This window comes from Microcebus murinus, chromosome 19 (assembly GCF_040939455.1).
Source record: "Microcebus murinus isolate Inina chromosome 19, M.murinus_Inina_mat1.0, whole genome shotgun sequence".
In the NCBI taxonomy this organism is placed as follows: domain Eukaryota; kingdom Metazoa; phylum Chordata; class Mammalia; order Primates; family Cheirogaleidae; genus Microcebus; species Microcebus murinus.
In genome coordinates, this window is record NC_134122.1 from 38,027,022 (window position 1) to 38,041,208 (window position 14,187).

The following is a 14,187-nucleotide window of genomic DNA, read 5'->3' on the forward strand; positions in this document are numbered from 1 at the left end:
TTCTTTTTTTTTTCTTTTTTTTTAAAGACTAGTCAAGTGCAGTAGTGAGGAGGGGGAAAAGTAGTAGAACAAGGAGTTCAATCTGTAACTGACTGTGCAAATCAAGTGAGATAACTCACTACTTTTGGACCAGCCTATTTTGTCTGGGTTTTTTATGTTTGAGACAGAGTCTCACTCTGTTGCCCAGGCTAGAGTGAGTGCCATGGCATCAGCCTAGCTCACAACAACCTCAAACTCCTGGGCTCAAGCAATCCTCCTGCCTCAGCCTCCCAAGTAGCTGGGACTACAAGCATGCGTCACTATGCCCGGCTCATTTTTTCTCTATATATTAGTCGGCCAATTAATTTCTTTCTATTTATAGTAGAGACCAGGTCTTGCTGTTGCTCAGGCTGGTTTTGAACTCCTGACCTCGAGCAATCCACCCGCCTCGGCCTCTCAGAGTGCTAGGATTACAGGGGTGAGCCACCGTGCCCAGCCTATTTTGTCTGTTTTTGAATTTAAAAACAATTTAACCTCCACTTGCTTTGCAGCCAATTATTCTTGCTTTTCTATCTTCAATAGCAAAAGGTTGAAACAACTTAGATGTCTGACAGTGGAATGGTTTCTTTTCTTTTTCCTCCTCCCTCTTTTCCTCCCTCCCTCCCTTTCTTATTAAAACAGAAGAAATATGTGACAATTATAGAAAAATAAACAAGGATATTTACTGCGGCAGTGTTAGTGATAATGAAATATTAGAAACAATCTAAACATTCAAAGTGTCTATTTTATATGTATGGAAACATGTCCCCCAAAATATTGTTCAGTAACAAAAGAAAAGTGCAGAAGAGAGTATATAATGAAACACATGATATATGCTTGTGTAAACAGGTGCTGTTGGGAGTATTTATCTGGTGGTGGTGGGTACAGAGCCTTTTCATTAGATCTCTGCTGACTGTTGGAGAAGCAGCCCACCATGGGCACCCCTGAGCATCCCTGCAAATTCTTGCTGGTGTGCCAAGAATGCCAGGACCTGACTGACTACTCTTTACTTAAGCCATTTTTTTTTTTTTTTGAGACAGAGTCTCATTCTGTTGCCTGGGCTAGAGTGCCGTGGCGTCAGTCTAGCTCACAGCAACCTCAAACTCCTGGGCTCAAGCAATCCTACTGCCACAGCCTCCTGAGTAGCTGGGACTATAGGTATGTGCCACCATGCCTGGCTAATTATATATATATATATATATATATATATATATATATATATATATATATATATATTTAGTTGTCCAGCTAATTTTTTTTCTATTTTTTTGGTAGAGACAGGGTCTCGCTCTTGCTCAGGCTGGTCTCGAACTCCTGAGCTCACACTGCTTGCTATGCTGTGAGTAATGAATTCTTACATCTGTGACCCAGGAATCTCATGTCTTTGGGTCAGACTAACTCGTTGGCTTCTAAGTATGATACAGTCCCAGACTGCCATCAAATTGTTATAATTTTCTATTATGCACATGTGCTGCTTTTACAATATAAAAATCAGTTTTGGTTTTTAAATATTTTTTTAAATTTATTTTAGGATGAAGTTTCACTATGTTGCTTGAGCTGGACTTGAACTCCTGGGTTCAAGGGATCCTCCTGCCTCAAGCTCCTGAGTAGCTGGGACTGTAAGTGCCTGTCACCACCCCCAGCTAATTTTTCCATTTTTAATAGAGAAGAGGTCTTGCTCCTGCTCAGTCTGGTCTTGAACTCCTGAACTCAAGTGATTCTCCTGCCTCAGCCTTTCAGAGTGCTAGGGTTACAGGCGTGAGCCACCAAGCTGGCCTGTTTTTTTTTTTTTTAAAGGCAAAAATCAGAAACATACATATCCCAAGAGTTAACGCTTACTAATTAGAGGAAAGTCAGGAAACAGAAATCATTCACAGAGGAAAATAAAGAACTCCCTACTCTCATCTATCCAAAGACTATTTGGTTAACTTGTCAGCAGACATCCTTCCTATTTTCCCTCTAGATTCCCACATCTTTACGAGTCTTGTACAAAAATAAGATCATATCCTACACAGTGCTTAGTAACCACCTCGGTTTAGTCAAGCATGCTACTGAGGGCCATCGTGGGGACCCACAGCTCCTGTGACGCAGTTAAGAGCTCACCAGCCTGCAAAGGCTCTCACAGCCCCAGCCAGGCTCGGGGGCTTCCCCCTGCCTGCTACTTCCTGGGAGCTCTTGGGACAGGAAATGGTAGCACCCAGGTCCTGGCCTAGCAGCTCAGCGACCACAAATGCAAAGGAAATCACCCTCCCCGCCGATGGCCTCCTCTGCACCCTGAGTTCTCAAGTGCATATTTCCATCACTCTAGCTCTGACCCCAGCCTGCCCCAGAATCACCCCTTGCTACCCCATTCCCCAGCTAGGACCCAGGGATCCCCATGCCAGACCCCTCACATCCCCTCCTCCCTCAGTGAGCCCCAAAGCCCCCCAGCACCATGCCAGACCCCAGAAGGAGTAGGTGAGGATGCTGTCCTCACATAGCAGCTGCAGGAGCAGGGTGGGTGGGGCAGGATGCAGGGTGTGGTGGGTGGAGCCAGGGCCCCACTTCCTTTCCCCCTGGGGCCCTATCAGCCCCAGTCCTGCCCCAGCCTCAGGAGGAGCTGGAGTGGCCTGGCGCCAGACCTGTGCCCTAATCAACTGAGCTGGTAAGGGGGTGTGACCTGATGGGGTAGGGGCCTTAGTGGACCTGGGAATGTGCCCATGGCTTGAAAAGACCCTGACAGGTGATAGGAAAAGAGGACCAGGAGCCATAGGGCTGCACATGGTCAGGACAGGGTGGGAAGGGGTGGCTATTGCTGGAGTCTGAACTGCCTAGGCTTGTGGGGGCCCCGGGATGAAGCTGATGGGGCATCTTCCAGAATCTGCTCCCTTGTTGTTTCTGATAATGGTAAAAGCAAGGGTGGAAAAAGCCGTTAAACCGCAGTTGGGCCTGGCTGTTGGCAGGGAAGTGGGCAGGAGGGAGGGCCTGGCTGGGTCCTCCCCCGGCTCCCCAGTGTTCTGTTTCTCCAACCCCCTCTTACCTCAGGTCCCAGTGTGCGTGCGCCTTGCTCTGGAAATGGCTCTGCTTCTCCTCTTCTGGGTCCTGGTGCTGAGCCCAGAGGCTGTGGGCAGCCAGACAACTTTGCAGCCATTCACCCCCGGAGGGTCCTCAACTTCTTTGGGCTCACATAACTCTGAGGACCTGAACCTCAACTCAGCGACCTCCATCAGCTCAATAACAAAGGACCCCAAGATTGACAGCACTGGGGACCAGGTCTCAAGCCTGCCTCCAACTCCACCTGCCAGTGAGCTGTCCCCTCTTGGGACTTCCATTGGTACCAGCACTGACACCCCTGCATCTGAGCCAACAGTCTCCCAGGAAGTTCCCCCCAAGAAGTCATCAATATTATTGGAAACCTCTAATGCAACCAGTGACCCTGCTGTCCCCACAGCAATATACCACAGTGAGACCAGTGGAATCATGACAACTAGCTCCATGGAGACCTCCAGTGGGGCCAGTGGACCTCCTGTTACCATGGCAACTAGCTCTCTGAAGACCTCCAGTGGGCCTAGTGGGCTCCCTGTCACCACGGCGGCTAGCTCTCTGGAGACCTCCAGTGGGCCCAGTGGGCTCCCTGTCACCACTGCAGCTAGCTCTCTGGAGACCTCCAGTGGACCCAGTGGACTCCCTATCACCATGGCAAGTAGCTCCCTGGAGACCTCCAGTGGGCTCAGTGGACTCCCTGTCACCATGACAACTAGCTCTCTGGAGACCACCAGTGGGGCCAGTGGACTCCCTGTCACCACGGCAACGAGTTCTCTGGAGACCTCCAATGGAGTCAGTGACTCCTCCATCTCCAGTGTAAAAATATCCACAGTGATTACGCCTGTCATCATGCCCTCCCCAAATCCAGATGGGGGGCAGAAGAGCATGCTGCTTGTGCCTATACTCATGGCCCTGCTGGTGGTCGTAGCCTTCGTAGCTCTCCTGCTGTGGCGCCACCGGCAAAAGCGGCACACAGGGGCCCTGAAGCTAAACAGAGGCGGAAAGCGCAATGGGGTGGTAGATGCCTGGGCTGGGCCAGCCCGGGTCCCCGAGGACGGAGCCGTGACATTGACGGTGGGAGGGCCCGGGGAGGACAAGGACTCCGGGGTCCCCAATGGGGAGGAGCCCGGCCCGCGGCCCACGCTCACCACTTTCTTCGGCAGACGGAAGTCCCGCCGGGGCTCCTTGGCGCTGGAGGAGCTGAAGTCTGAGTCAGGCCCCTGCCTGAGAGGGGAGGAAGAGCCGCTGGTGGGCAGTGACGACGGGGCCGGGGAGGACCCCACTTCTGACGGGCTGGAAGCAGGAGACGGGGCGGCGCGGCAGTGCGCGTGAGGAGCAGGAGCGCGGAGGGCGAGTCCCTGTCCGCGTCCCTCCCGGCGCCCAGCGCTTCCCCGCAGCCGCCCGGCGGCTCCTCGGCCCCTCCGCCCTGCATCTTCTCGCATCTGCCTCGCCCTGCGCGGAGGACTGAAGGCAAGAACCTTCCCCAAACCGCTACTTCTCCCCATCTCCTTCTCTCCATCTTCTTAATCCTTGGATCCAGCTGCCGAGGCTCCATAATGCCAGACTGACTTGACCTGTGATTTCTCAGAGGATCTCCAGGAGTATCAGAGTCTGGAAAGAAGGAGGAAATGACAACCCAGCAAACTCCCACCTCCCATTAACTTTCTGAAGTTAGAAGGGCTGTCCTGTGGGGCAGCCCAGAACCTCCTTTAGCTCTGGGCCGCTGGACCAGCCTGGAGCACCAGTGGGGTGGGGCCCCTTCCTGTGCTCTCAGGCCTGTGACCTTTCTCAGAGCACCTGGACTCTAGGCTGGCCCATGGCTCAAGCCTCCACCCTCTCCCCCACCCATGGCCCGAGACAGCCAGAGGCTTTGCTATTTCTCCTCCTAAGGGCGGAGGTGAGAAGAGTTTCTGGCCACCTGTAGTTCTCAGTCAGTCCACAGTGCGGTTTGTGGGTAAGAAGTGAGGATTTGGAGATATTTGTGAAGGGCAGTAGAGAGAACAAACTGTGTGAGGAAGGGGCGGGAAGGGGTGCAGGGACTGTGGAGATGCCGGCCTGAGGGTGGGGGACACAGGACTCTTTCGAACATATGTGTCCTTATCTTTGCTCAGATGGAGTAGACATAGCAGAAAATTTACCTGTGTCTGCAGCCCAGTAAAGAATGCCCATCCTGGCAGGGCGTGGTGGCTCACACCTGTAATCCTAGCACTCTGGGAGGCCGAGGCGGGTAGATCGCTCAAGGTCAGGAGTTCGAGGGCAGCCTGAGCAAGAGCAAGACCCTGTCTCTACTGAAAATAGAAAGAAATTAATTGGCCAACTAAAAATATATAGAAAAAATTAGCCAGGCATGGTGGCACATGCCTGTAGTCCCAGCTACTCGGGAGGCTGAGGCAGTAGGATTGCTTGAGCCCAGGAGTTTGAGGTTGCTGTGAGCTAGGCTGATGCCACGGCACTCTAGCCTGGGCAGCAGAGTGAGATTCTGTCTCAATAAAAAAAGAATGCCCGCCCTGATAGAAAGACACGTGTGACCCAAGTGCTGGGTCTTCAGCTCAGCCACTGTATCCCTTTCTCAAAATCTCCCTCCCTCCAGTACATGCTGTGTGCACAACACACACACACACACACACACACACACACGCATAGGGAGAGGACCCCACTGCCCAGTAGTGGGAACTGGGTGCTGCCAAACCACTGGTCTCACTGGTGCTTTCCCCCTGTTCTGTGTTTAGTCTTCATGTCTGCCTCCTCTTCATTCAGGGGCTGAGCACCTTCCCTTCTCCAGGGGAATCAGTGACAGTGAGTTAAATAAGAGGAGACAGCTGGGAGCAGGGACTTCCCCTGTGGGTCTGGGGTGGGGGGGGCAGATCCAGCTGTGCTCCCCTGAGAGCAGCCCAGGCTGCTGCCCAAGGAAGCACAGGGTTGATGTTTCCCCAGGGCAAAAGAGGAAATTTGCAAAGAGGAAGTTGTTGAGTCAGAGGGTGTAGTGGCTGAGAGCAGACAGACTGACCTACAAAAAGAGACATGGGACCCATGTGCGTGTGACTGCCTTGTGGCCTGGTGAGAGAAGTGTAAGGGCCAGGTGGGTCAGTTTGTGAAGTGGGGGAGGGGAGGGAAGAGAGGGCAGAAAGTGGCCTGCTCTAGGAGGGAGGGCTGAGCCAGATGGAACCCAGCCTTCCCCATCCCCATCCCCACCCCCTCCCACCAGGCTGAGCACTAGGCACCTTTGCTACTTCTCACAAGGTGCTGTTTGGACTAACTGTAGCCCCGGAACAATAAAAGTGATTTGCAAAAGTCCATTCGATTCTGCAACTGTGATCTTGGATTTGTCAAACCAAGTGCCCCAATTTCAAGTTTAGAAAACACTGCCAGTGAACTCCAAGGTCATCAGCTCCACCTCTCTGTGGACAGATGCAGTCATTTCTGAGCCATGACTGGTTTCCAGGGCAAATCCTGAAGGCAATGGGGTAGGGGTGGTAAGGCACCCAACAGAGCTTCCAGATTCCAGAAAGTACCAAATTATCTTGTGTTAAAATGTAGGCACAAACAGAATTTTATGAGTGCGCTGAAGGAAGAGAGTGAAATGCTGCCCCCGGGCAAAGGTCGGAGGCTTAACATGAGTTTGTCATTTGTCATGGGCCTTTGTCACATCCACTGCTTTACTCCTGGGGGCTGTCATGCCTGGCCTGCCACAAGTCCTTGGTGAATATGCATTTGAATGAATGAGAGGACCCTTCAGAGATCTGAGGGGACTGGCATTCTTGGCAGTGGGGAGGGCAGGTGCAAAATCCTGGCGAGGAAAGCAGAGCAGTTCAATGTGGAATCATTTTTGGGCAAATGTGGAATAGATGCTTTTCCATTCTCTGAAGGGAAAAGCAAAGCAAAGGAAACTATGTAGATATCATAAGACCAAAAGGAATAAAAAAGGAGACAGAGAGAGAGAAACAACAAGGAAATATAACATATGATGATAGGACCAAATAGATCAGTTATGAAAATAATTATAAAAGGCATGGCTGGATGTGGTGGCTCATGCCTGTAATCCTAGCACTCTGGGAGGCCAAGGCAGGTGGATCACTCAAGGCCAGGAGTTTGAGACCAGCCTGAGCAAGAGCGAGACCCTGTCTCTACTATAAATAGAAAGAAATTAGCCAAACAACTCAAAATAGAAAAAATTAGATGGGCACGGTGGCGGGTGCCTGTAGTCCTAGCTACGTGGGAGGCTGAAGCAGGAGGATTGCCTAAGCCCAGGAGATTGAGGTTGCTGTGAGCTAGGTTGACGCCACAGCAATCTAGCCCAGGCAAGAGAGTGAGACTCTGTCTCCAAAAAAAAAAAAAAAAAAAGGCTTATTGTAATTATCATAGTCACTAAAAATCATGTTTTCAAAAACCATGTAATGTGGGACTGCAAACTAGTTCAATTTCTGTAGAAAGCAATATGGAGATACCTTAAAGCGATGTAAGTAGATCTACCATTTGATCCAGCAATCCCATTACTGGGCATCTACCCAAAAGAACAAAAGTCACTCTATGAAAAAGACACCTGCACTCGAATGTTTATAGCAGCACAATTCACAATTGCAAAGATGTGGAAACAACCAAAGTGCCCATCAATACATGAGTGGATTAATAAAATGTGGTATATGTATACCGTGGAGTACTATTCAGCTTTAAGAAACAATGGTGAGGCCGGGCATGGTGGCTCACGTCTGTAATCCTAGCACTCTGGGAGGCCGAGGCGGGAGGATTGCTCGAGGTCCGGAGTTTGAGACCAGCCTGAGCAAGAGCGAGACCCTGTCTCTACTATAATAGAAAGAAATTAATTGGCCAACTAAAATATATATAGAAAGAATTAGTTAGGCATGGTGGCACATGCACGTAGTCCCAGCCACTCAGGAGGCTGAGGCAGAAGGATTGCTTGAGCCCAGGAGTTTGAGGTTGCTATGAGCTAGGATGATGCCATGGCACTCACTCTAGCCTGGACAACAAAGCGAGACTCTGTCTCAAAAAAAAAAAAAAAAAAAGAAAAGAAAAAAACAATGGTGATATAGCACCTCTTGTATTTTCTTTTTTTTTTTTTTTTCTCCACTATCAGTTAAGGAGATATCTTGTATTTTCTTGGCTAGAGCTGGAACCCATTCTATTAAGTGAAATATCCCAAGAATGGAAAAATAAGCAACACATGTACTCACCAGCAAATTGGTATTAACTGATCAACACCTAAGGGGACATATAGGAATAACCTCTACTGGGTGTCAGGCAGGCGTGGGGGGAGGGAATGGGTATATACATACATAAGAGTGTGATGCCCACCAACTGGGGGATGGGCACGCTTGAAGCTTGGACTTGGGGGAGGGAGAACAAGGGAAATATTCGTAACCTTAACATTTGTACCCCCATAATATGCTGGAAAAAATAAATAAAATTAAAAAAATTTTAAAAAACCCTTGTGGCTGGGCACGGTGGCTCACGCCTGTAATCTTAGCACTCTGGGAGGCTGAGGCAGGCAGATTGCTCGAGGTCAGGAGTTCAAAACCAGCATGACCAAGAGTGAGACCCTGTCTCTACTATAAATAGAAAGAAATTAATTGGCCAACTAATATATATAGAAAAAAATAAGCCGGGTATGGTGGCACATGCCTGTAGTCCCAGCTACTTGGGAGGCTGAGGCAGTAGGATTGCTTGAGCCCAGGAGTTTGAGGTTGCTGTGAGCTAGGCTGACGCCACAGCAGTCACTGTAGCCTTGGCAACAAAGCAAGACTCTGTCTCAAAAAAACAAACAAAACCAACCAACCAAACAAAAAAAACCTTGTAATAACTTTGGAAAATGCCAACAATATAATGTTAAATGAGGGGAAAGCAAGTTACTAATCTGTAAATACATATGACTTTAGTTTTGTAACAAAAATTCAAAAACGTAGAACAGAGAAAAAAAAAAGGAAACACCCCAAATTTGCTGTAGTTATTGTCTCTAAGGTAGGGGGTTTATATGTGGTTTTTATTTTGTTTATACTATCCTGTATTTTGGAAATTTTATACAATAAATATCTATTACTTTTATGTTTTGAAAAAATATTGGGAAAAAGGATGTTCAAAGGGGTCATGTGGTGTGTCTGGTTTTTTGTTTTTTTTTTTGAGACAGAGTGTTACTTTGTTGCCCAGGCTAGAGTGAGTGCCGTGGCATCAGCCTAGCTCACAGCAACCTCAAACTCCTGGGCTCAAGCGATCCTGCTGGCTCAGCCTCCCGAGTGGCTGGAACTACAGGCATGTGCCACCATGCCCGGCTCATTATATATATATATATATATATATATATATATATATATATATATATATATATTAGTTGGCCAATTAATTTCTTTCTATTTATAGTAGAGACGGGGTCTCGCTCTTGCTCAGAGCTGGTTTCGAACTCCTGACCTTGAGCGATCCTCCCTCCTCAGCCTCCCAGAGTGCTAGGATTACAGGCATGAGCCAACTCGCCCGCCAGCCAGTGTGTCTGGTTTGATGAGAGCAGTGTGGGAGGAGGCTGAAGTGGGGGTTGGAGCCGTGCTGAGAAGAGCCGGGGAGTTTGAATCCAGTTTGGAAATCAGTAGGGAAGCCACAAACCCAAATCTGCTCCACTCCTGTTGTTGGGCCTCAGCAGAGGGGAGTAAGTAGCCTCATGCATCTGGCAGCTCAGGCAAAACACCTTAGAACCATTGGAAAGCCCCAGTCTCTCCCCGTTGGGTCCCTTCCTTCTCTCAAGGCCACCTTCACACCTCACCAGGGACCTGCTGAGACTTCCTTTTTGTGTGCTGATCCCATCCCTTCTATCCTCTCTTCACAGTGGTCCCAGGGACCCTTCTAAAAGACTGCTCTGTCCAGGTGGTACTTCTGTACCCCCAAGGCAATCAGAGTGGAGCCCTCCTTCCTTAGCATGGAGTATAAGACCCTTCTCAGGCTGGCCCTGCCCTCCCCTATCCACCCAGGCGGGGCCAGCCCTTGGCCCAAACACTCTAATAGAGCCTCATCAAATTCCTGTTGCTCCCTGGATATGCCATGCGGTTTTTTTTGAAGAGGGACAGAGGATGGGAGGAGAGTGATGGATTAATAGTTTAAAATGTAGAAAATATTTGTTTTGTTCTGACAATAAAATAACATTTTTTTCTTTTTTGCAAAATTTAATTACCAGCACGTTCCAGATTCTTTTTTTTTTTTTGAGACAGAGTCTCACTTTGTTGCCCAGGCTAGAGTGAGTGCCGTGACGTCAGCCTAGCTCACAGCAACCTCAAACTCCTGGGCTCAAGTGATCCTCCTGCCTCAGCCTCCCGAGTAGCTGGGACTATAGGCATGCACCACCATGCCCAGCTAATTTTTTCTATATATATTAGTTGGCCAATTAATTTCTATTTATAGTAGAGACGGGGTCTCACTCTTGCTCAGGGTGGTTTTGAACCCCTGACCTTGAGCGATCCGCCTGCCTCGGCCTCCCAGAGTGCTAGGATTACAGGCGTGAGCCACCGCTCCCGGTCCAGATTCTTAAATAACAGAATTCAAACACAGATACATACACACACACACTCTCTCTCTCTCATATATATGATCTATTATATACTTCATCTTATGTTTTAAAATATACGTTTCTATTTTATTGTCAAAAGTACTCATTAGGCAGGGCACGGTGGCTCAGCCCGTAATCTTATCACTCCGGGAGGCAGAGGCGGGTGGAATGTTTGAGCTCAGGAGTTCAAGACCAGCCTGAGCAAGAGCGAGACCCCGTCTCTACTAAAAATAGAAAGAAATTAGCTGGACAACTAAAAATATATATAGAAAAAGTTATCTGGGCATAGTGGGGCATGCCTGTAGTCCCAGCTACTAGGGAGGCTGAGGCAGAAGGATTGCTTGAGCCCAGGAGTTTGAGGTTGCTGTGAGCTAGGCTGATGCCACAGCACTGTAGCCCAGGCAATAGAGTGAGATTCTGTCTCAAAGAAAAAACGTACTCATTAAAATCATGTTTACAAATAAAGCTTTGTCATCCACAGTGACAATTCCAGATGAAAGAAAAATTTCAATGGGGAGGGTCTTGAGAAATCTGCTAATGCAGTTTACTTTTAGGGCTAGGAAAAGGGCCCCCAAGCGTGGTTCTAAGAACATTCCATTCTGAAAATGTACAGTCACACTTACTTTTCCTCTGCATCCCTGTTTCTGACCCTTGACAGAGTTTGGTTGGTTAGGCAGAGCCTGGTGAGAGAGGATGGGCCACGTGGGGGCTGCCGGCACAAGTGACTCCCATGAGCTCTGCTCTGAGCCTGCTGTCTTTGGTTAATGGAACTGGAAACAGACCCCATCCCTGAGCTGCCAAGTTCAGACTTTGTGCCAGGAGGCAGATCACTGTCCACAAAACAAGAGAGGAATACAATCAAAAAGTCCTAAATTCTCAAAGTTGTAACAAAATCAGACCTGAACAAAAGTAGAGAGAAAGCTGGGCACGGTGGCTCATGCCTATAATCCTAGCACTCTGGGAGGCTGAGGCAGGCGGATCTCTCAAGGTCAGGAGTTCGAAACCAGCCTGAGCAAGAGAGAGACCCCATCTCTACTAAAAATAGAAAGAAATTAATTTGCCATCTAAAAATATATAGAAAAAATTAGCTGGGCATGGTGGCGCATGCCTATAGTCCCAGCTACTTGGGAGGCTGAGGCAGAAGGATTGCTTGAGCCCAGGAGTTTGAGGTTGCTAGGAGCTAGGCTGACGCCACGGCACTCTAGCCCGGGCAACAGAGTGAGACTCTCTCTCAAAAAACAAAAACAAAAACAAAAGTAGAGAGAAAACTTTTGAACCCGAAGAGGGTGTTTAGGTGGAAGAGCCTACACAGTGGTGACTGCTCAGTTCCTGGGTGGGACCAGTTTGAGGTAGGACCAGTTTAGGCTAGGGCAAGTTTGGGGTAGGACCAGTTTGGGCTAGGACCAGTTTGGGGAATGACCAGTCTGGGGTAGGACCAGTTTAGGCTAGGGCCAGTTTGGGGTAGGACCAGTTTGGGGAATGACCAGTTTAGGCTAGGGCCAGTTTGGGGTAGGACCAGTTTGGGGAATGACCAGTTTGGGCTAGGGCCAGTTTGGGGTAGGACTAGTTTGGGGAATGACCAGTTTGGGGTAGGACCAGTTTGGGGTAGGGCCATTAGACAATGGAAACCCAGTGTATTCGGGAGACAATCTGCATGCTCCCAACAATGAGCTGCAAGTGGGTGCCTGTGTCACCAGCCCCCAGTGGTGCTCAGAGCCTGCCTGCCCAGCTTGTGGCATCAGAACAGCCTGGCTGAACATTTGCCGAGACCCCAGTTTAAGCAGAGCCGACCCTGTGCTGGCCAGGGAGAGAGCCACATACTCACCCCTGCACTTGCAAAACGCTCTGCCTGAAGCCAGCCACCCACAGCTGGCCCCACAACACGCACATCTTGACTTCCCGCCAACTCCTCCTCAACTGTCAAGATTCAGCTCACATGTCACTGGCTTTGTGAAGCTGCCCTTGCAGTCCCCAAGCAGACCTAGTGTTTCTTCTCCACTCCTACAGCACCTCGTGTGACAGCATGAGTAATCGGCTGTAATGATGTGAGAGTGGCCGTCACTATTAGGGTGTGAGCCCCTCCAAGGCCACTTGGCCCCTTTTCAACTCCAGAGTCCAGGGCCCAGCAGGCAGCAGCTACTTAGTGTGCATTTACTGAATGGAAAAATAAATGAATTAACAAACGAACAAGTGATGGTTGTGTAATAAACATATGGCGAGATCAGGTCTGTTTTTTGAGTTAACCCTGCCATCCAGGAAAGGCCCAAGGAAGCACAGACCAAGCTGAAAGCATTTTTTCTAGTCCAAGGGAGATATGGCGGGAGTCTGGCCCAGGGTGGAAGAAGAGGTCAGGTTTGAAACAGATTTATTCAGAGAAAAAGATTTTAGAACTAATTGGCTATTGAGGTGATGAGGAGAAGAATGATGCTAGACTTTCGAGATGCTGACATCATTGTCTGGAAATGCAGGGGGATGAGCAATTTTGGGGAAAACACTAAGTTCATTTTTAGAACTATTAGGAGGGATGTTTTGGAGATAGTTAGAAATAGAGGCCTGGGCCGAGCACGGTGGCTCACACCTGTAATCCTAGCACTCTGGGAGGCCAAGGTCGGCGGATCGTTTGAGCTCAGGAGTTCCAGACCAGCCTGAGCAAGAACGAGACCCCATCTCTACTAAAAAAAAAAATGGTGGTGCATGCCTGTAGTCCCAGCTACTCGAGAGGCTGAGGCAGGAAGATCACTTAAGCCCAGGAGTTTGAGGTTGCTGTGAGCTAGGCTGACGCCATGGCACTCTAGCCTGGGCAACACAGTGAGACTCTGTCTCAAAAAAAAAAAAAAATAGAGGCCTGGAGCTTGGACGGGAACTCAGGGCTGTAGATAGAGATTTAAGAGTTATCTGGCTATAGCTAGCAATTTAAGTAATAGTTTGGATGGATAAATATATCAGTTATATTATCCACTATGTAGACTAAGAGGAGAACCATAGAGAGAATCTTAGTGTAATTGTCAGGGCAGGCTAACCGCTGTAAGAACCAACTCCAAAATCTCAGTGGTATAACTCAAGAGAAGTTTTTTACTTGCTTTTGTAACAGTTTATTGCTTCTACAAGGCCATTCCGGGACCCAGTCTTCTTCCACTGTGTGGCTCTCTGATTCTTCAAGGCTTAGAGCGTTTGCTTTCAACCAGCTGATGGGCGGGGGAGAGAGTGGGCTCCTGTGAAGGCTTTCATGGGCAGGTCTGGAAACTGTAGTCCTCACTTTTGCCCACACCCCATTGGGCAGAATTCAGTCACGTGACTGCCTTGGTGTAAAGGAGGCTAGGAAATGTGGCTCAGCAAGGTTCCCAGGAGGCAAAGAGACACAGTCCCCATCACACTGTGGGAACACTAAAATGTGGGGGCCGGATGTTGGAAGAAGGGCCTGCAAAAGGAGCCTCAAAAGATGGACCAGGAGAAAAATGACATTTGGGGAAAAAAGGGAGAAGAAAATTTGGAGAAGGGCTGGCAGAAGCAGGCAGAGGACTGGAATGAGGGAAGCAAGGTGCGAGGGTGAGAGTGAGCCTAGGGTGACGCCTCCTTGACTTTTGTGCCCTGGGTGCCTGGCTCAT

At 49.1% G+C, this 14,187-nt stretch overlaps 1 protein-coding gene across 1 annotated transcript; it reads left to right on the forward strand.

Annotated features, from left to right (window-relative positions):
- The first annotated feature begins 3,072 nt into the window (after positions 1 to 3,072).
- Positions 3,073 to 6,338, forward strand: SPN (sialophorin). The gene has a single exon (XM_075995422.1). The coding sequence runs from the start codon at positions 3,073 to 3,075 to the stop codon at positions 4,372 to 4,374; it is 1,302 nt and encodes a 433-aa protein (XP_075851537.1). The 3' UTR covers positions 4,375 to 6,338.
- Positions 6,339 to 14,187: the final 7,849 nt, after the last annotated feature.

Excerpts from the sequence above, each read along its gene's own strand:
- SPN (XM_075995422.1), top strand. The coding sequence starts at position 3,073 with ATGGCTCTGCTTCTCCTCTTCTGGGTCCTGGTGCTGAGCCCAGAGGCT.